At 41.4% G+C, this 23,233-nt stretch overlaps 1 protein-coding gene across 1 annotated transcript in view; it reads left to right on the top strand.

Annotated features, from left to right (window-relative positions):
• The window catches only part of SLC25A43 (solute carrier family 25 member 43), a 29,238-nt gene extending 11,839 nt beyond the window's left edge, over window positions 1-17,399 (top strand). The window contains exons 4-5 of the mRNA XM_075835858.1: window positions 13,014-13,148; window positions 16,937-17,399. Coding sequence (XP_075691973.1) covers window positions 13,014-13,148; window positions 16,937-17,143 — 342 coding nt within the window. The 3' untranslated portion in view covers window positions 17,144-17,399. The remainder of the gene's footprint in view (window positions 1-13,013; window positions 13,149-16,936) is intronic.
• Window positions 17,400-23,233: the final 5,834 nt, after the last annotated feature.

Genomic DNA, 23,233 nt, shown 5'->3' with positions numbered 1-23,233 from the left:
AAAACTGTGTACAGGGCCTAAGGTTTTTTTAAAATTTTATTTATTTTTACAATCCTGAATTAAAAGTTAGAATATAGCCCTCTTGGTATGATACTATTATACACTAGTACATCGAAAGAAAATCCAGTCCGTAATATGCATTACTTGAGTCCTATTACTGTGTGACTATTGCATGAGTAGTGAATGTCTGGTATGGGACACATGATGTCGCTGTAGTTTGTGTGTTCGGTGCACCGGCTCAGGAATTTCCTTTTCTAGTCACTGTCTGCCCTGACAACTTGGTGTAGAACCTCATTAGGCCACTAGATGGTGCTAACTGAAAATAAAGTTTGTGTGTCATTCTGAATGCCCTTGGCAGCTGTAAAGTCAACCTTAGTCAGTTCTTATTAGGGTATGTGCACACACACTAATTACATCCGTAATTGACGGACGTATTTTGGCCGCAAGTACCGGACCGAACACAGTGCAGGGAGCCAGGCTCCTAGCATCCTACTTATGTATGATGCTAGGAGTCCCTGCCTCTCCGTGGAACTACTGTCCCGTACTGTAATCATGTTTTCAGTACGAGACAGTTGTCCTGCAGCGAGGCAGGGACTCCTAACATCGTACATAAGTATGATGCTAGGAGCCCGGCTCCCTGCACTGTGTTCGGTCCGGTACTTGCGGCCAAAATACGTCCGTCAATTACGGATGTAATTAGTGTGTGTGCACATACCCTTATTGTGGTGCCATTACGGTGATCTCTTTTTGGCGCACGTTAAGGCTTATATCTGGTTACGGGTTGAATAAATAGTCTCAGACAAGCAAGTGTTCATTAACCAATTGTGTACAGAGAAATTTCCTAAAAACAAATATTTGGTCTATACAGTGGGGGATATTATAAATACTGGCGAGCTGTGCGCCATTATCCTTACCGCTTTGGTGCACTTGGATTGATGAATCAGGCACAGACTAACAACAACGCCATATTAAACTTGTAGAAGTGGTGGAAAATATTTAGAATTCGGTCGTACTTGGTGCAAAATGTAAGCCCTGTCTGCTTTTTCCGACACACTTGGCCCAAACGCCATATTTTTCAATGTGTTCATAGCAGAAAACGGGCGTGAGTACACTTTGTAAGTCTGACCCAGTTTTTCTTAAATGGAAGTGCGTGACAAACTGTGTATTGTATGTGCCGTGAATATTCCGCCCCAGGCACAGATCTCACTGACCACTACTGCAGGGCATTTCCGTGTTTGCCGTACAGATGTTTTGAACAGTTTTGGGGTAAGTTCACACGTAGTGTAAATGCTGCAGATTTTCCGCAATGGGTTTCGTTGCAGAACGTATGCAGCGCGATAGCGTAGCGGCAAAGTGGATGAGAGTTTAACAAATATCATCCACTCGCTGTGTAAATGCGGAGTGGGAAAACTTTTTTTTTTTTTTTAAGCCGGAGCATGCCTATTGTATTTGTGTAATCACTGCTTATTTGTTGCAGGTTTTCCCCATTTAATTCAATGGGGAGGTAAAACCTGCAACAAATGGCAGATGTTGCATTTATTTGCAGCAAAAAAGTAGCGATTCTGCTGCCAAAAAAAAGCAAAAATCTGTGTTTCTACTTCCCGGCCGGCCTCCTGGGATGACGTTTCATCCCATGTGACCACTGCTGCCAATCACAGGCTTCAGCAGACGCATGGGATGAAACGTCATCCCAGGAGGCCGGGCTGCAGGACGGTGGAGGGATGCGTCACCATGGCTACGGAAGTATGAAACTTTTTATTTTTATTTTTTTTAATGTGCAGATTTTCCAGCTGAAAAACTGCGCCACAATCTGCTGCGTTTTTTTTCAACAAATTCCCCGCGGTGCAGAGGGAGGATACAATGTGTGCTCTTAGGCAGCGTATCTGCCCTGTGTGAACATAGCCTTATTTTAAGTTCATTGCACCTAGCACTGCATTGGAGGTGCGTGCGCGTGTGCGCGTGTGTGTGACAACCATAGGACTGCAAACAAGCTGCCTCCTGCACTATAAGATTTTCGATGGATTTTATCTGTGGCCAACTTGAGTATCACTCGAGAGGACAAATGATACGCGCATCTATCTAAATCCAGACAGTTAACCCTTGTCATTCTTCAGGAAGATATTTCCTTATTATATACTGGACATTTGTATGGCTCATCGGTGATCTATATCAGTGTGACTAGTAAAGCCGTTTACAAACGCACATTGAGAGGGAGGGCTGAAATTTCACAAGTCTTCTGCATGAGACTCCTGAGAATGTGAACTATTCTGGACTTTTGCCAAGACAGACGTCTACTTTTCCCATGCACTGTGTGCGCAGACAGACCACCACTCCTGCCAAATAGAGCTCTACTTGCATAAATCTGCACCATATTCCATATCTTTGACCCTTTAATACTATTGTTACTTCACAGGGCACATTTAATTTTAAAGAAGGTGGTGAGATGGCTTATAAATCTCTTAAAGGGCAACTTAATTTTTTTTGACAATTCAAAAGTTTTGATATTGGGGGTCCAAGCACTTAGACAACAACCGATCACTAAAACGAACCAGCAGAAGCTCTCCGGTGAGCGCTGTGCCACCTCTTTTTCATATTGGCTACTGACTCATAAGCTTTCTATTGAACCCATACACCGCTCGCATGGCATTCTTAGAAAAGACTATAAGAAACTAAGCGGCACAGGGCTCACCCAAGCGCTTCTGCTTTGTTTTGGTGATCGGTGGGGGTGTAAGTGCTCTGACCTCCCCCCCCCCCCCCCCCCCTTCACCATTGGCTATGATCCCGTCGGCATCGGAAGCTCCGAACCGAGACCACGACAGAACCGAACTGACACCATTCTATGTTAATGGGGTACATCGGCCGCCAGTGATGGCTCAAACACTGAAACCAAAACGCAGTTGTGAACACAGCCTTATGAAGGTTTATATGGCCTGTTCCATTACATACCTATTGCAATTGTCTTTGTATTTAAAAATTGTTAAACGTAATACAAATTTAATGTAAATAATGCAGTTTGTTTAGTTTATTTAAAGAGTGTACCTTCTGTAAATCTATCCCATAAATTGTGTATTGAACATTTATTTGCATGTCATCAATCTCATCACAAATTTCAAGTGGATTTATCACTCGTAGGATAGTGGGCAAGAGATTGTAAAGTCTTGTATTTCACCCAGCATACAATCTTCCTAGCTTGCTAACCCTCATCAGTGCAAGATATGGAAACCATGGCTATTGAATAGGTAGTGGGAGCAAGGTTATTGTGTGATATGAAAGGAACCAGAAACTCGTCCAGTGATGAGGTATATTCGCTATAGCAGTGGTATTTTCTCATTTTTAAAACCCCCTTAACAACCACCAACGTACTAGTACGTCGCTGTCGTTAAGGACTTAACGCAACACAAGGTATTGATACTCTGTGTTGCTGATGCGGGCTCAGAAGCTGAGCCCACACCATCGCCAGCGGGTGTCGGGTGTATTACAGCTGACACCCTGCTGCTGAGCTAACCTCCGATCCGGCCGATTAGCCCCTTCAAAAGCGAGCGCTGCATCTATGGTATTTCCTAGCAGATCAGAACCCCGCAATGCAAAACGCGGGGTTCCGATGGCTGTTCTGGCAGACCGGAAGCCTAACAATGGGCTCCTGTCTGCCAAGTACGGAAGCCTGATGGTCCCGTCCGGAAGCGGGGCCTAAAAGGCTTCCAGCCGCAAAAGAAAGATGGCGCAGGCTCAGAAGCTAAGCCTGCGACATCAGCCGCTGGTGTCGGGTGTATGTTACAGCTGACACCATGCTGTAATGGCAGGGAACTGAGCCAGCTCCGATCCCTGCAATTAACCCCTCAGATTCCGCGATCAAAAGCGATGGTTTGTAGCGATCGGCATCGACACAATTTGATCATGAAGCTGTCGATTGTTACTATGGCAACCGGAGGCCTAACAATGGCCTCCTGGTCTGCCACGTACGATAGCCTATTAGGCTCCGCCCAGAGACGGAACCTAATAGGCTTGCTGTCAGTGAATGACAGCTCTAATGCATTGCACTACGTGAGTAGTGCAATGCATTAGAGTAAAGATCAGAGGTGCAGGCCCTCAAGTCCCCCTGGTGGGACAAAAAAAAAAGTTGTGTAAAAATAAAAGTTTCACGTTAATAAAAATAAACCCTGCCTCTACCTATAATAAGTCTTTTTATTATAGGAAAAAAAGGTACACCTACTTGGTATCGCCGCATCCGTAACGACCCAAACTATAAATACAATATTTTTCCCGCACGGTGAACACCGCACAAAAAAAAACAATGCCAGAATAGTTTTTTTTTTTGTTTTTTTTTATACTCCCCACACCTCCCAAAACATGGAATAAAAAGTGATCAATGTAAGTTAGTCAGAAGGTGAAGAGAAAAAAAGCAGTGTAATTACGGGTATCAGAGTCAAGTGCATAGGATATAGGAGGTCTTTTATTGAGAAGACGACGCTTTTCTGGACACACGTCGTCTTCTCAATAAAAGATCTCCTAGATCCTATGCACTTGACTCCGTTCCTGATCCTCTTCAGCCTGGCGCTGATACCTGTAATTACACTGCATTTTTTCTCTTCACCTTCTGACTCTCACCTTGTCGCAGGTACTAAGGATTTAGCACCAAGGGACTGCAGTGGGTGGCAGCTGGCGATCTACACTTCACCACCTCAAAATAGCCTCGGAGGAGCGCCACCATCCCCTCACCTTTTTTGCTGTACTAACTCAATGGAAGTTATGGCTCTCAGAATGTGGTGACACAAATAAATAACATTTAAAAAGAAAAAAAGATATATATATATATATATATTTTTTTTTTTTATTGAGCAAAAGTAGCAAAAAAAAACAAAAAAAACAACAAAAAGGTACTTCTGGTATTGCTGTAATCGTATCGACCCGCAGAATAAAGTTAAATTGTAATTTTATAGCCCAGGGTGAACGCCGTAAAAAAAGGTATAAAAAAAAAAACCTTGTCACAATGGATGTTTTTTTGTCACATTGCTTGACAAAAAAATTTAATAAAAAGTGATCAAAAAAATCACTTGTACCCCGAAATGGTACTAATGACAACTACAGATTGTCCTGCAGCAAATAAGCCCTCACATCGCTCCAGTGGAGAAAAAATAAAAAAAACTTCTGTTTCTCCGAATATAGCGACACAAAACGTGCAGAGCGTTCCAAACGCAGATAAGATCGGGCACCATTTATCCGTGCAACACTGGCCTCATATCTGCGGATTATTATTTATTTACCCTATTATATCCTGATGTACCCCTCACAGTTTACATATGCCCCCACATTATAAACTGAAATATCAATGCCCCAAACAGAACTACTACCAAGCTAAATCTGCACTGCAAAAGCTCCCTCACTTCTGAACCCCGCAGCATGCCCAAACAGCAGTGTACGTCCACAGATATAGCGTCGCCATACCTGGGAGAACCCGCCTAAAATTTTATGAGGTATTTGTCTTCAGTGGCACAAACTGGGCACAACATATTGTGCACTAAAATGACACATCAGCGGAAAATTGCAATTTTCGCTTTGCATCATCTGCTGCACATTAATTTCTCATGAAAAAACACCTGTGGGGTAAAAATGCTCACTACACCCCTTAAAATGCCTTAAGGGGTGTAGTTTCCAAATTAGGGGTCACTACTTGGGGGTTTGTTTATCTATTTGACATCCGAGCCATGCATTTGTGGACCAATGGTGTGAAAATCAGAAAAATAGACCTCCATTGCACATGTTGCGCTGCACTTGTAAGCCCTGTTGTATGTCCAGGCAAATGATAAATGCCTTGAGGGGTGTACTTTATAAAATGGGGTCACTTCTTGGGGGCTACCACTTTACTCTGGTACCTTTTTTAGGGTTTTCCAAATTGAACATTGCTCCCAAAAACCCAGCCAGCAAAATCTGCATGCCTAATAGTTCTCCTGCCTTTCTGAGCCTTACTGTTTGTCCAAACAGTAGTTTATTACCCCGTATGGGGTATTTCTGTAATCGGGAGAAATTGCTTTTCAAATGTTTGGGTGCTTTTTCTCCTTTTTATTTCTTGTAAAAATAGAAAATGTCCACGTTTTATCAGAAGAAAAGTCCTCTTCAATTTGACCGCATAATTCAGCAAAAAAACACTGGGGTCAAAATGCTCACACTACCTGTCGATAAATTCCTTCAGGGGTGTAGGTTCCCAAATGGGGGGGGTCACTTTTGGTTGGTTTCCACTAATTTGATCCCACACGTGCTTTGCAAATGTGACACAGCACCGCAAACCATTCCAGCAAATTGAGCTCAAAGCCAAATGTCGCTCCTTCCCTTCTAAACCCTGCCGTGGGTATTGCTGCTCTCAGAAGAGTTTGCTTTACAAATGTTGGTACTTTTTTTTTTTTTTTTTGTCCTTTTTTAGCTTTTGTGAAAATGGAAAAATCTGAGCTAAAACGACATTTTATTCGAAAAAAATGTAGATTTTCACGGCCTAATTCCACTAAATTCAACAAAAGCTGTGGGGTCAAAATGTTCACTATACCCCTCGATAAATTCCTTCAGTGGTGTAGTTTCCCAAATGGTATCGCTTTTGGGTGGTTTTCACTGATTTGGTCCCTCAGGGGCTTTGAGACATGGCACCCGAAAACCATTCCAGCAAAACTTGAGCTTCAAAAGCCAAATGGTTCTCCTTCCCTTCTGAGCCTTGCCGTGGGTCCAAACAGCAGTTTATTACCACTTATGGGGTATTACTGTAATTGTGAAATTTTCAGATGTTTCTTGTCCTTTATGCCTTGTAAATATTTGAAGTTTTTTTAAAATTTTATTGGGATTTTTTTATTTTTATTTATTTTATTTATTTATTTTTTTAAATTCCACTTAATTCAGCAAAAAACCTGCTGGGTTAAAATGCTCTCTATACCCCTTGAGGAGTGTAGATTGCCAAATGGTGTCTTTTTGGTGGGGTTTCCACTGTTTTGTCAGCACAAGACTTCTTCAAATCTGACATGATGCCTAAAATATATTCTAATAAAATGGAGGGCCCAAAATCCACGAGGTGCTCCTTTGCTTCTGAGGCCTGTGCTTCAGTCCATTACCACACTAGGGCCACAGGTGGAATATTTCTAAAAACTGCAGAATCTGGGCAATAAATATTGAGTTGTGTTTCTCTGGTAAAACATTCTGTTACAGAAGAAAATGAATTCAAACAGATTTTATGGAAAAAATAGATTTGTAAATATCACCACCTTGACTTCCCATGACACACCAAAAAGGTTAAACTTTCTAAATGCTGTTCCGAATACTTTGAGGGGCGCCGTTTTGAAAATGGGGTGTTTTATAGGGGGTTTCTAATATAGAAGGCCCTCAAAGCCACTTAAAAACTGAACTGGTCCCTGAAAAAATAGCCTTTTGATATTTTCTTGAATGAGAGCAATTGCTGCTAAAGTTCTAAGCCTTGTAACGTCCTAGAAAAATGTGTTAAAAAAACAATGCCAACATAAAGTAGACATATGGGAAATGTTACTAGTAACTATTTTGTGTGGTATTACGATCGGTTTTACAAATCGATACATTTAAATCTAGAAAAATGCTAATTTTTGCAAATTTTCTCTAAATTTTGGTGTTTTTCATAAATGCTGAATGTATCGACCAAATTTTACCACTAACTTAAAGTACAATGTGTCATGAGAAAAAATCTCTGAATCGCTTAAAAAGCATTCCAAAGTTATTATGACAAAGTGACACCTGTCAGATTTGAAAAAAATGGCCTGGTCCATTGGAGATGGGTAGTGGTTTAGATGACCAAAACGAACTACCGATGTTGCGATTAGTGAGGCGTACACTGAAACTAATGCTATTTCATTGACAAACCATGTTCAAAACTGCATTGATACATAAACGATTAGGACTTTCTGTCCTGACCTGTCAATCTGCTTAATTTTTTTATTTTTTTTGACCTTTGCAAAGACTTTATTAGTCTTGTCTCTATGGAAGTTGTAGGAGGTTCCCATACAAATGGAGTCCGGTTCACCTTTGATCAGACACTCAGAATGAACCTTACAACCCTGCCACTGAAATGCTAATGTATTGCAAAGCGAATGGTAGCGGATAACCATTGTGTGTACATTGCCCCACTACAGCTAAATATAATATATTGCAGGTTATAGCATTTCTAAGACTTTGTTAATATTAACCTGTTATTGAGGAAAAATATATGGGGTATGCTTATCAAATTAAATGCTCCAGGTGTCCTGTACGTGACAAAGTGGCGCTAGTGATGTAGATCTATGACCGATTTGAATAAAAAAATGCAGCAACGGGCGTGGTTCAATTTCAAGCAACCATGGCAAGTTCTTTATTATTGACTTGCACTATTATTGGGCACAAAATTCTGGCCTGAAAAGTCTCAGCCAGGAGGTGGCATAAGTCTATCGTGTTTTTTGTGATTTTTCTACTAAACATATTCTGATGTGTGCACCGTTTTAAAGGATTTGGTGCAATTTGTACCTTTTTTTTTTTTTTTTTTTTTTTAATCTGTATTTATTTAAAATGCTCATACCTTGCTAAACTTCATGTTGCATTGATTTTAATAATGTAGCTTACGGTAAAAATTCTTATCAATTTCGGATCCGGGAAACACAGAACTGCAATGTACTATAATAGGAATACTAGACAAGACGTCTGGTGCATCTTTCTTAATAATCATGGAAGGTCCTTGTTCTCCTTTCTAAGGCTGTGTTCACACACCGTTTTTTTGCAGGAGGAAAATTCTGCCTCAAAATTTGAGTTTGGGATTTTGAGGCGGATTTTGAGGCAGATTTTGACCTTCCTGCACGTTGTTTGCCGCGATTTTCGTGGCGTTTTTCGCCCGTGGCCATTGAGCGCTACGGGGCATAAACTCAATGAAATAAGCTTTCTCTGCCTCCCATTGATGTTAATGGGAGGTCAGAGGTGTAAACGCGCGAAGATAGGGCATGTCCCTCCTTTCTCCCACGAGGCGTTTTTTTTTTGGGCAGAGAATAGCTCCATGCATTTGGCTTTCAATGGATCATTTTATGGCACCACACACAGTCCCGTGCTACAGAGCCATGTGCATAGCGTCTGTGATGTGTGCATTAGGCAATTAAAGGTGTTGTCTGCTGAGGACTATCTACTTTTTATACGGGTAACTGAACAGTAAACTGACCACAGTGTCCCCCTGCTAGGACACCCAGTGATCAGCTGTAATCTGTGGGGAAACCCGGCAGTAAGAGTTAAATTTCCTGGCAGCGTTCCCACAGGGGAAATTAGACATTACACAGAGCCAATTCAAAGTAATGGGTTGTCTGTGCAATGCAGGACAGCGGAGGTCCTCCAGAGCGAGAGACTGACACACTTTAGGCTGCAAAAACGGCGGCAATGGTTTTGTTCCACACAGCACACTACTGAAGTTACCAGTTTCTTCTCACTTTTATTCACACGGTGTGCTGTGCCAATAAGCACTATTGCCGGGGTTTTTGATTTGTCACCTGAAAAAAAACGGCATGACTCAAAAAATAAAAAAATCATAACCCAGTAACTTGCTGTAAATTGTTTTGTTTTTGCTTGCTTGGAGCACGATCGGCATGTGTGAAAGCGGCATAAGGGTGGATTCACACGCTGCAAAAAGTTTTGTAGTGAGCAGAAACCGGAATACCTGGAGGAGGCAATCCATGCACACACTTACTCTATGGCTACACGGAGACTTATCTCTCTATTACAAATAAATTGCTCAGAAATTGCGGCCTACAGGAATGCGTGGAGTCGCTTGAAAATTGCTACGGTTAAGAGAAGTGACTTGTTTTTGTCCTCCGTAGAGTAATCTAAAAATCCCTTTCAAAATAGTTTGTTCATATTTTCATTAGGAAAAACCTCATTTGTAGACTTCATTCACACGAGCATGTCCGATTTGCGTGCACAAAAAATACTATTTCGTGTCCATGTGCTTTTCCGACTATTTTTTTATTGCGCTGCGTTTTCTTTAGAAACGAATACATGAAACACGGACATCACACGGATGTTGTCCGTGTGCTGTCCGTGTTTTTCACGCACCCATAGACTTCAGTGGGCGACAAGGTCTGCAAAAACTGACCCAAATAGGACATGCAGGGAGTTTTACGCAGCGGATACTTGCTGCGTGAAAAATCATGCATGTCTGAATAGCCCTATTGACTTGCATGGGTCCGTGTGCTGTCCGTTATTTCAACAGACCGCACACGGACAAAGAACACGTTCGTCTGAATGAGCCCTTAGGCTGACCATACACATTCTATGTATGATTGCCGTTTTCAGTTTGGACCCGCCGAGCATTTAATGCATATGGTGGCATCCTGACTCTCTCAACGGCAGATGTTGGGGGAGAGAAGCGTCAGGCATATTGTATTTCAACATGCCCGATCCTTTTTTCAAATAGATAAGCCGCTGCCAGAAGAGTCTGGCTACGGTTTTCTCATCATTCATGTGTGTGGCGGAGTCTGGAGGAATACCGGTCGGCTGATTGAGCATTCGGCCGACAACTATCTCGTTTATCGCCACCTATTATACGACATAGTAGACATTATATCCCCTTGTAAGAGCAAATTGGGGAGTACTTGTCACATGAGCACTGAAATTGTAGTTGTATCTTCCACGGCTCCTATAATAATGAAACCACGGGTTTACAAACTACATCGCACAAGTTGCGTATTTTGGTGCAGAATATGTGCCTCAAAACTGCAGGAAATCTGCAGGTAAAAAGCGCACCTAATCATGCATTTAAAAAAAAAAATATAAATTATGCGTTTTTCGGTGTGGTTTTTACATTTTGATATGGAGATTGGTGCGTTTTCAGGCTATGGGTCTTGGTGCGTTTTTCCTTACAACTAGACAGATACAATTCACACGTGGAAATGCTAGATAGATTGTAAAATACACACCGCAGGTCAATTTACATGCAGAAAAAAACAAAACGCAGCGTGTACATGAGATTTCCTGAAATCTCATTTACTTTGCTGGTACTGTATTATGCTGCGGAATACACATTGTGTGCGTTGAGCTGTACTTTTCTTCTGACTATTCACCTTGGTTGGAATGTGACTTCATATTTTTATGCTCCCCGCATGTGTTGCGTATTTGCTGCAGAAATTTTGTAAGATTTCACAACATAAGTTGACATGCTGCAGATCCAGAATCTGTACCGTGTGTGTGTGTCCCTTTGCTAATACTGTAATACACGGCGGAAATTCCACGGCAAATGTGTGTAGGAGTCCTCAGGCTACGTACACATGAGCGTGACAGATCTGCGTGTGGCATGTGTTTTTCACTCGCTTGTGAAAACTTTTTTTTTTTTTTTTAAATGGTTTTCACGCACCCATTGACTTCAATGGGCGACTAGGGCCGTTAAAACGCAGCAATATAGGACATGCAGTGAGTCTCACACAATGGGCACTCGCTGCGTGAAAACTCATGCGTGTGTGAATAGCCCCATTGAAAAGAATGTTGTTTGAAAGCACAGCACACGGATGAGAATCGTGCTGGTGTGAATGAGCCATAACGCCAGATACTTTTATCTAGGCGTGTGTGCTATTGTGTGCTGCTGGTTTTAAACCAGAATTACCTGTTCTGGGTGTAGTAGAAGAACCAGGTATTTGATTAGAAATCAGATACAATACAGTAGGGCAGAGCTCCGCATTACATTTATGTATAGTATACAACCCATCATCAAGTGTGTTTTTTATTTAGTTGGAATTATGCTAAATACATTCATGCCACACAAACAAATTCAGTCCATCCTTGTGTTTTGTGGAAGAACAGATGCAACTGATCTGCCTAATCGGAAGGGCATAATGAGTTTCTCATATCCTACGGAGCAGTTAAAGTGGCCTAAAGCTTGCCATACACACTGACCAAAACCAGATGTCGGTCGAAAAATTTGATCTGCCATGTTTTTTATTTGTTTCGGTCGATGCCGGGTGCAATCTTGAGAAGTCTATCATGCCAAAATCTGATCTGCATGTGACTACTAGTAGCCCAGACTAGGCCACAGATCAAGGTAGAGATTGGTCATTGATTTTTTAACTTATGGTTGTGTCGTCCAAAATGACCTTCACAAACCAACCATGACCAGAAACTGCTGTCTGAAATCGCTTCTGTATGGCCAACGTTAGAGTTGGTCTCTTTGACACGTATGATCAGAAATTTGTCTTTGAGCCACGTGCGTGCAAAGTTGTTGTGCTATGATCACAATTATTCAAAATTATTCTGCCGTAAAATTTGCACTTGCCTAGAAAGGAAATTGTTAAATACTGCACTGGTATCCTGTACACTTTGGCCGGGAGTGGGGAGAGGCTGCGCTTGGCTCAAAAATACAACAGACTTGACCTGCCCTGTGTTTTTTTTTTTTTTTCTTACCCGCTATTATCCATTGGCACAATATTTTTGTATTTTTTTTTTCTGTGCCATTTTGAATAAAAGCTAGTTGGACCTGTCATTGGAATATGCTGCTACAGGTCATATAATAGGATGATACATTGTGATGGGAGGTGCACTTTAAATATTTTATAGTGCTCACGAAAGTGTATTTCAGTTTTCAAAATGTATATTTTCTCCCATCTGTATAATATTGCATTATACATTGATATTTTATTCTTATAAGTGCGTATATTCCACTAGTTATTCGGAGGTTTATGTAAAAGACTGCTAAAGAACTTTGCTTTAACATTTATGTGAATATCCGTGTCCTCACCACATTTTTAATGCAATACTTTAATTGTTGTACTTTGGAAAACTGGCAATGAATCTCCGAGAAGGGGGGTCGATAAAGCGTTATTTAATTTTTCTTCCCATTTTGTCAATTGGAAAAGTTTGCAGGTTCTATACACTGGTTGGAAAGACTCCTTCACCAATTCTCAATTCAACCACGTTCAGTTGGGTCCGTAATGTTTTTAGAGTATCGTTTGCATTGGAGACACCAAGCCTTTTGTCTTTAATGAATGTAAATGTTCTTATCTTTTTCCTTTTCACAGGCACAAAGCCAAACTCTTCCGCATTGCGGGGGCGTTGATGTCCACTTCAATGGTGTGCTTGATTGCTTTAGACAAATGGTGAAAACAAAAGGTGTACTTAGTCTTTGGAGTGGACTGACTGCAAACTTGCTTAAGGTAACTTTTATGGTTTGTGTTTAATTATTTCATTCCAATGAGCTGTAGCTCGATTAAAAATATCAAAATTGCCCTACAAAAGACTTGTGTGTAGCCGTGGTAAAATGGTTGCTCCCGACAGATGTTTGGGGGAAAGAGGGATCGGGCATGCTTCATTTTAACATGCCCAATCCTTTGTTCCCGCGGAAGATGAGCCACTGCCACCCACCCCCATTGAAATAAACGTGCATGGAGGTAGACGTCTGGTCGATGGCTATTGTTTGTATATGGCAGCTTAAAATTGGCTTTGTATGTGTGTGTGGTGGGAGGTATGAGAACGGAGAACTACATTTCATTTAGATTTGTCCAATTACACCACTGCTTTTGTTTTGGAGACTTGTCTGTTTAGTTACTACTCGGGATATTCTGCTCCTGTATGGCCAGTTTTAGAGAAGGTAATTTCTAATCCAAGTAGGCCGGGTTTAAAATGGCTGTACCCAGCCTGAATGACGGCTTTTAATCACCATGTTCTATTGATCACATGTCCTGGTTGCTCAGCTTTATAGGGACACAGGGATACAAATAGTCGAGCGTTTCAGTTTTCCTAAAGCTTCACTTCAAAATGAGTATTTACACCAGTAGGAAGAAACGGGTGATATGTGGGAAGCCGTGACCCACTTTTGCTAAAACCTGGGGTTTTTTACACCAATCTAGGTAAAGGAGTCAGTTGGAGTGATTTTCACCAAGTTTATGGAAAGACTGATGCGACAGTAAGGAAATTAAATCTACGCCTTCGATGGGCAGTTGTGAATTTGCACCAAAATTGTGCCAATTCCTCTAGTTCTACATAATCTGAGGTAAACTACGTCTCCTTTAAAGACCGTGCCCACTTTCCACTTGCTAAATTTGGCGAGTAACTGGAAAAGTCACAAGTGTTACCACTAAAATGTCGCACGTCAACACTTGTGAAGCTTAAAGAGGCTCTGTCACCAGATTAGAAGTGCCCTGTCTCCTACATAATCTGATCGGCGCTGTAATGTAGATAAGTCGTTTTTATTTTGAAACCTTTTTGAGCAAGTTATGAGCAAATTTTTATTAGTTTCTTAATAGACAACTGGGCGTGTTTTTACTTTTGACCAAGTGGGCGTTGTACAGAGGAGTGTATGACGTTGTACAGAGGAGTGTATGACGCTGACCAATCGGCATCATACACTTCTCATTGTTCCAGCCCAGCTTCTTTCACTGCACAATCGCACTGTAACAATGGGCTGGAACAATGAGAAGTGTATGACGCTGATTGGTCAGCGTCATTCACTCCTCTGTACACCACTTCGTCAAAAGTAAAAACACGCCTGAAACTAATTAGCATAAATCTAAAATTGCTCAAAAATGATCGTTTTAAAAATAAAAACCACTATCTACATTACAGCGCCGATCAGATTATGTGGAAGATAGGGAATTTATAATGTGGTGACAGCCAATGCCAAAACCTGGTGTAAACCGCTTTAATAAATGTGGACAATTGTGTTTGAGATTTCAAGTGGCAGAAACCTCACAAAATTAGTTCACATGCATTTTAGTTTTGGAATTGGGGGAGGGGAATGTTATATTCTGGCCTATCAGAAGGTAGATTAAAGTGGAATTTAACCTTGACAAACGGCCTTGGGCTGCAGGAACTTTAAGGTTTTAAATATGAAGATTCCTGTTGCAGATTTCCATCCCATGTACATGCTGCCTGTATGGATGGGATTGCTGCAGCAGAAATGTCTACAATTTATCTGCTGTGGGTAAACACAGTCCTCCAGAAATATGTGATCTGTGTGGGCAAAACAAGATTGTAGGATGATACACTGGGGAGATGGATCAAAACTGGTGCGAAAGAAAAGTGGAGCAGTTGATGGTCTCTGAGAAATAATCTGATTAGTTAATGTTATAAAATTTTAGGACTTGCCTATGGCAACTAGTTGGGTTTCTGCTTTAAATTTTCATTGCACCAGTTTGGATAAATGTCCTTCTATAGGCCACATTCACACGAACGTGTTTTTGCGGCCGCAATTCCCCCGAAAATCCACGTGAGAATTGCGGCCCCATTCATTTCTATGGGGCCATGCACACGACCGTAGTTTTTGCGGTCTTTGCACGGCCCGGGAACCCGCACCGCAGAAAGAACGGGCATGTCCTATTATGGCCATCTTCTGCGGTCCGGGCTCATTGAAAACCATGACGCATGTGCATGTCCTACAATTTGCGGGCGGCAAGTGGCTGACAGTCCGCACCCGGCCGACCCGACAATCACGGCCGTGCACACGGCTACGGTCGTGTGCATGAGGCCTTAGTGTAAAAGCCTTGGAAATCTTGTGACTTTACTATAACATCACAGATTTTATATTTTTTGATGAAGCAGATGGCTGAGTCAAAGGGTGGACACGATCTGCGCCGCTCTTGCATTTTCTCTTTGGATAGACACTTTGTTAAAGGGGTTAACCAGATAGTGAACATTCTTTTAGTTGGCGCTGCAAATGAAATAAATAAATCAAAAAGTACTACTTGCCTATCCTTTCCCACGATGATCCAGTGCTTGGGCTCCGGCGGCACTCTTGGTACAGCCATTCGGAGGGCTCAGCGACCATATGTTGTATTTCTGTCATTATGCTAGAAATACGATTCTTCACCAGAGCCCTCTAATCGGTTGTAGCGGTTACATGCTAAGTGCATGTAAATGACCACCGGCACTGCCGCCGTAGTGCTGGGTCGCAGGGGGCAAGGATTTTTGGTTGATCTTGTGACTTTTTTTTTTTACACATCACAGGTCACCCTATGAGACCTAGAGGGACATTTTACCAAAACTGGCCCCAACTAAAAAAATTAAAATTCACTTCCAGGATAACCGCTTTTAAGCCTGAAGGAGAGAGATTGCGGTTCTTCAGCACTAGCAATAAAAAAGGAAAAAAATAACATTCTTGGGCTAGGATCACACACTTTTGATGCAGTTCAGCTTTTTTTTAGCCAAACACAGGGGTGGACACGAGGCAATGTATCAGTCTTTTTCTTTTGTCTTTCCTCTTGGTTCCACTGCTGGCTTTGGCTCAAACTGGATGTGTAAACTTGGCCTTAGACTGGAATTGCATATTTTTGAGACAAACACTTGACAAATATTAGTCCGTACTTTTTTTTTTTTTTTTTTTTTTTTTTTATATACTTTTTCTTTTTGAATCCATTCGGCTATAGCAAAAAAAATGGCATCAAAAATTGCCATGAAAACTATTTCCAATCTTGAAGAGTTCCATCCTAGACCTTTATGGCTTATGCACCGGATATGGCATAAATGTCTCACAGATGCGGATCCCAGCTCTAGGACTCTCACACTGATGTCGAACGAGGGTCCCCCGTCCTGCCTGCAGTCAGAGATGAACACATGTGCAGCCACCTCTCCATTCATTCTCATTCTCTATTCACCTTTTACGGGATTCACCGAAACAGCCAAGTATGCTTGGCTGTTTCCATACCTCATACAGATATGAAAGAAGCGAGTTGCACACGTGTGCGGCCACCTCTCTATTCATTCACCGCCTGGAAGCGGCGGCCCTCAATAAAGCTTATAACTTCTCAAGATACTGGTTCCGTAAATCCAATTTTTTAGATGACCGAATTAAACATTTTGGTTAGCTTGCAAAGGGATGAAAATATTCTGGTAATGCAGAATTGGTTCAGGCACAATCCTGGTCTGACGTGGCACTTCAGCAGCCTTTCTTCTGTTTTTAATTAAGCCGTGTTATACACTAATGCATGTTATCCTTTATACCTGACAGGTTGTTCCTTATTTCGGTTTGATGTTCACCATGTTTGAGGGCAGCAAGCGGTTCTTTCTATATCGAAACGGTTATATTGTTTCTCCGTTGAGTAACCAGCTGACACCTGGGGTGGATCAGAGCCTTGGACCTCGAGAACTGGAGGAGCTGCGCAGGTTTTTAAGACATAAAAATTTTGCAAACCGGAATCCATCTTTAAAAAGCTGAGTACGGGTGGAGAGAAAACCAATGAAAAATGCAATATATGTTTTATATTTATGGATGGGTATTAGAATCTTACTAATATATTTTTTTTCATTTTTTGTATTTTTTTTTTTTTTATAAATGGCAATAAGACTGCACTGTTGATTAGAAATATTTCTATTCAAAGATCATGGTTGAATGGGTAAGCCCTGTAATAAAATCCTATTTATTCATAGGATCGCAATGTTGACTGTCGTTTTATGTGTGTCACCAGTAGTGTGTGTGTAATGTATAGTGTGTCGTTTGACAAAGTGTGCGCACAGCGCTTCAATAAACTGAATTTTTTTATTTTTCGTTTGGTTGTTAGACTGCATAAAAAAACACATGCAGAAATTTCTGTGGATTACTAAACTTGTATTTTTATGCCGGGTTTTTTTTTTTTCTTTTAAAGTCTGATTTAAAAAGTAAATTTGAGCAGAACAGCATAAAAAAACCAATGCAAGAGTGTGCTGCATTTTGTGAGAGAACCACAAAAATGACAAATGGCATAAAACAAATTGTGTAACGAAGGACGCGGATACAATTGAATCCCCTTGTGACCAATCCGTGAACTGGGGTCACATGAACCAATCCATTGAGTTCTATGGGGACCGTCAGGTCGTAAAAATGGCCAAAAATGTAACATGTTCTAGTTTTTTTTTTTTTTTTTTTTTTTTTTAAGCCCATTTACACTAGTGAATAAAAACCATGGCCGTGTGAATACAGCCATAGACTCCAATGTCCTGAAAACGGCGTTTTTTTCACTGTCGTGTGAATATAGCCTAAGAAACCGTAAAGTGGGCGTGGCTTACTGCTTGAACTGGTTTTTGACACCATTATGAAAAAAGCCTAAAATTCTACTTAGAATAGACTATGGCGTAGAAGAAATGCCATAATTTTAGTCAGTGTGAAAATTGTGATGTATATTTTATTGTGTCTGGCTGGATAGCTCTTGACATGCACTAAGCGTAACCATAGAGTAGCATTAGCTGACAAAAGCCAAAAGAGTGGCCCTTTGGCGCCTCTGGCCTTGGGTACGTCATTGCACCACAAAAAAAAGGTATGGAATAGCATAGTTGACTATTTTATTCCATACAATGGTATCGAGTATAAAATGTATACCACGCGGTATAGTTTCATTTCCCCCCCCCCCCCCCCCCCCAATGGGATCCTCTGGATGACGGCCACTGTACAGCATCCGATTAAATCATATGTTAAGAGCTTTGCCTGGAATATACGTTAAACGGAGGCCATAAACTTGCTGTGAACTGAAGCCTTAAGCCCCTATTACTCTGGCCGATAATCTGCTGGTGCAGTGAGCATCGATGAACGAGACATCGTTGATCGGCGCTCCTTTGCACCTGTCACAAAGAGCTATGTATGGGGACGAGCGGTTGTTACTCCGATCGCTCGTCCCCGTAAATTATCACGGCGGCAGCGCGACTACCTGTTTACACTTTTTTAAAACTAAACGATCAGCAGATGAATGAGCGTTTTCTCGTTCGGATGCTGATCGCTGCCCTGTTTACACTGGGCCATTGTCTGCCCGATCGCCCAGTGTAAAACCCCTTTAATCGCAATGTAGGTTGACAGATTTTTCAAATGGGGCAAATGCAGTCATGAATTTGTCACAATCTGTCAATTAAGTATAAATTTGCAAAAATTACACCACATTTGATCTTTCTGGTTACTTGCTACAATCCATCAGTCTGGAGATCAGGCTATTTAGCTCGCTGAGCATTACCTAGACGGGATAGAATTGTATTCACTGATCAGCTGAGAGCAGGACTAGCTATGTACAGGTTTTCAGCCTCTGAATGTAAACTGTGTTCTCATTCAATGACTGCAAACAAAACAAAAAAAAATTGCTGTTTCTTGCTCATTTTATTCTACAAATAGTTAGTTTTTTCATTTTCCCAGTACACGATCAATTTGAATAAATATATGAATGGCATGTACCAAAAATAGGGTGAAATCCTGTTCCATGTAAAACCCCCTCAAAAAACAAGAGGGCACTCCCTCAGTTTAAAGAAAAAAAGGTAAAATCTGCAGAGGCGACAATCCTCCTTTACTGTGAATCTATGGAATAGTCACCGCAGGAGCTGATCACAGCAGGAACAGTAGATGGCTTTAAAAAAGGGTCAGATAATTTCGTAGAGTGAAAAAAAACATCAGCTCCTATGTCAATGTGTAGAAATTTTTCCCTTCGTTGACCTTGATGGACATGTCGGGTTTTTTTTTGACCGTACTAATGATGTAACTACATCATATGGCACATTAAATAGTGCTATTAACCCCTTTGCGCACCGCGATGTAATAGTGCGGGGGGTGATGTATGGAGTGGGCTCACACATATTACATTGGATACGTGGGACGAACAGCCAGAAATTGGAAAAAACTGCAATTCCTCCAGTTTCCTAGTATGTTATATAGTATTTTAAACTGTGCCAATAGAAACGACAACTCCTCCTGCAAAAAATAAACTCGCACTACTCCATTGATGGAATAATAAAGAAGTTATCTTGAAAGGCGGGGAGTTGAAAATGAAAGAAAAAAATGACTCAGTCCTAAAAGGGTTAAAAAACAAACAAACTACGTGTCCTGAAGAATACAAGCCCTCATACGCCTAGGTCAATGTAAAAATAAAAAGTTATGGCTTTTGGAAGGTGCGTATGAAAAACAAAAAATTAACTAACTTTTTAAAGGGGGCTTTAGCATCTTGGACATTTATGGCCTATCCTGTTGGATAAATGTCCAATAAATGCGGGTCCCACCTCTGGGACCTGCACCTATCTCTAGAACAGGGCACCCTAATCCCCTTTGTACCATGCTCGGCTCCCGCTGTCTCAACAGCCATTTCATGAGGTGGTTGGGAGTATGGAAACAGCTGAGCTACGATGTTTCTTAGACGTGAATGGGAGTTACGAAAAAAGCGCAGCACGGCGAGTTACGCGGTTTCCAGAACACGGCGAGTTACGCGGTTTCCAGAACACGAGAGCTATGGAAACATCGTGTGAATATGCCATGTATGTTCAAGATGAGGAAAATCCGCTATAAAATCTAGGTAAAGTAAAATCTAAGAGAGCCTACACACACAGCGTTTTGTTTTGTGGCATTTTTGTCAGTGGCTTTTTGAAACGCAGCACGCTCTAGGTATATATTTATTTTTCAAGGACTCCTCTATAGGACTTAAAATTTACGCTAAATAATAAAATTTTTTAAAAAAAACTGTTGAAAAAAAAGTCGGCAAAAATGCATGATTGTGGCATGTTAATAATGTGGCACACATATTACATTGGATACGTGGGACTAACAGCCAGAATGTTAATAATGTGGCATTATTAACACTGGCCTTTTAAAACTCTGAAAAAAGTATATGTGAAGGAGGCATCTGGTCTACAATGAGCGGGCTGTTTTTCGCATTTGTGCGGCTATGTTGCGGCACTTAATTTGTCCCATTTCTCTGCCACAGCGGTCACATTTATATGTATGTCTGTTTACATATTTAAAGATTTACAATAATAAAACACTTCTGAACAGCGCAAAGTTTCTAATAGTTTTCCTACATTTGTCCTTTGATCTTAATTTGTGTATCTATTGTACATCATACATGGTTTTTCTGTATGCTATGTATACTGTATATGTTAGCTGGGAATGAGTATTAATTACATCAAATATTTTCCAGAGTCCAATAAATCCCTGATGTGCTATGTAAATAACATTATTAAAGTATTTTCTGTAATATATATTGAATTCTGTATTCTTTTGTTTTTCAGAATGAATGTTCTAATTGTGTGTAAAAAAAAAATAAAAAAGGGTCTGTTGCCTATAGCAACCCACCAGCTCACATTTGGCTGTTTCCAGCAAAGGTGAATAGGAACATTAGAAACCGACAAACGTTGTGGTTTCTAACAGTCCCATAGAGTATGCAGCGTATCCAAACTAGAACTCACTGGGAATTACGCCAAAAAGAACGCACCAAATTGTGGTGTAAATTTTTAGGCGGAATCTCTGCTGCAGAAACAATTCTCAAAGAAAAAAAAAAACAACGGACAATACTTACCCCCGAGCAATGTCATAGCGATGCATCCCTCTGGTCGCCATTCAGCCCGTCCTCCTGTGATTGGCTACAGCAGTCACATGGAATGAAACATCATCCCAAGAGGCCGGGCTGCACGGAGAACAGAGAAACGCGTCTCTATGACAACACCCAGGGGGTAAGCATTGAAGGGGCTTTCCGGATCTAATAAATCCAGTCCTGCTTCACTAAACATGTTCAACCAAACATTTTTACAATGTACTTGCAATTAATCTGCTGTTCGTGGCAGCGTATCTCATCTGCGATCACGTGACGACTCGCTAGCCAGAAATCTGAACTTCCTGCTCATCGACGTACATGCTCTAACTTCCGGTTTCCGGCTTTCAGAATGTATGGTCACGTCATAAATGACATGAATGTACTCAGTGGTAGGGGGGTGTAGCAATCTAGTCTTACTCCTCCTTACTCCTATCCTGAGCATGCGTAGTTTATACAGTATCCAACATGCATGCTCTATTCTATGTTTTCCCAGCATCTTCCACTGACACAGCAGTTAATTTTACATTGCGCATGCGCCATGCCCTTTCCACCAATCGTAGTTTTAGAGTGCCTTTACTGCCTGGGACTCTGGCTCAGGGGAAGCTCCTGACATCACTGTCCATATATGGACAGTGATGTCGGGGGCTTCCCCAGAGCCCTAGAGCAGAGCCTGTACTATCACTCTGCCCAGGACTCCGGCTCTGGGAAAGCCCCTGACACCATATATGGACAGTGTCTGGGACTCCTGCTCCGCTCCTGACATCACTGTCCATATATGGTGTCAGGGGCAACCCCAGATCCGAAGTCCCGGGCAGAGCACTAGTACAGGCTCGACTCTGGGGAATAGTGCTCTGCCCGGGACTTCGGCTCATGGGGTAGCCCCTGACATCGCTGTACATATATGTCAAGGGCTTCCCCAGGCTCCTTGACGAGCGGAGAAGCGCCCTCTGCTCCTCCACTCTGTACTAATGCTGAAGCAGTGAGCTGACGGTTCCCTACTTCAGCATTGAGTTCAACTGTATCTGCGTCCTGATGATGCAGATACAGTTGACACCGGGACATACCACCAAACGCCAGTTGTTGTTTGTTTTTTTTACCCTTCTGTAAGAGAGAGTGGTGTTTGGTACAGTCCTGATTTGTCGCATGTTTATCTTCAGCTCTTACTGATGTAATGAGAGCAGTAAAGTGGCGACCGATATTAGAAAATGTTTATAGCTGGGTGTAGTAGGCGTGAGGAGTTCTTGCTGCCGGCGCATTGCATGCTGGGGCACAAGCTGTGGAAGCCAACAACCGTATGACTGGAATAGTGACGACATGGAACACACAGAGGTAAACAAACCTCAAAGTAAACACGAGTATAATGGAAAATGAAATAATAAAAAAATTAGATAACGATATTCAGGGGTCATTGATGGATAAATTGAGAAGCGTTGCAGTGATTAAAAAAAAAAAAAAACTTATTGGAAAACCCCTTAACTTTTCTATCTTTAAACAAGAAAAAGTGTTTTTTTTGTTTTTCTGAATCCTGATTTTTGTTGTGGAATCGCGACGTTTCTGCCGCAAAAATTGCAAAATTTGTTGAAGGCTTTACCTCTATTGAGTTCAATGGGAAAAACCTGCAACCACAGAGCAACGTTTCCACAGCATAAATTGACATGCTGCGGATCTAAAAACCACATTACAGGTCAATTTATAATCCTTTTCGCGGCGATTTTTCTACAGCGTGTGCATAAGATTTGTTGAAATCTCATTCACTTTACAGTAAGGGTAAGGCCACACAGTGTGGCCACGTTGCGGTTATGTTGTGTTTTTAAACCACAGCAAGTCATTTTTCAATAGAAGTCAATGGTGAAATTTTTGTTATGGACAGACTGCTGCTATTATTTTACAATGTCGTTTTTTTGTGTGCGGTTTACCGCATCGTCATAATGTCCGACTGCATGCGGTTAATGACCGCGCTGCCAATGTTGTTGCTGAACTGCATGCGTTTTTGCTAA

This window comes from Rhinoderma darwinii, chromosome 8 (genome assembly GCF_050947455.1).
Source record: "Rhinoderma darwinii isolate aRhiDar2 chromosome 8, aRhiDar2.hap1, whole genome shotgun sequence".
Lineage (NCBI taxonomy): Eukaryota > Metazoa > Chordata > Amphibia > Anura > Rhinodermatidae > Rhinoderma > Rhinoderma darwinii.
This window is presented reverse-complemented; position numbering and strand designations above follow the sequence as displayed.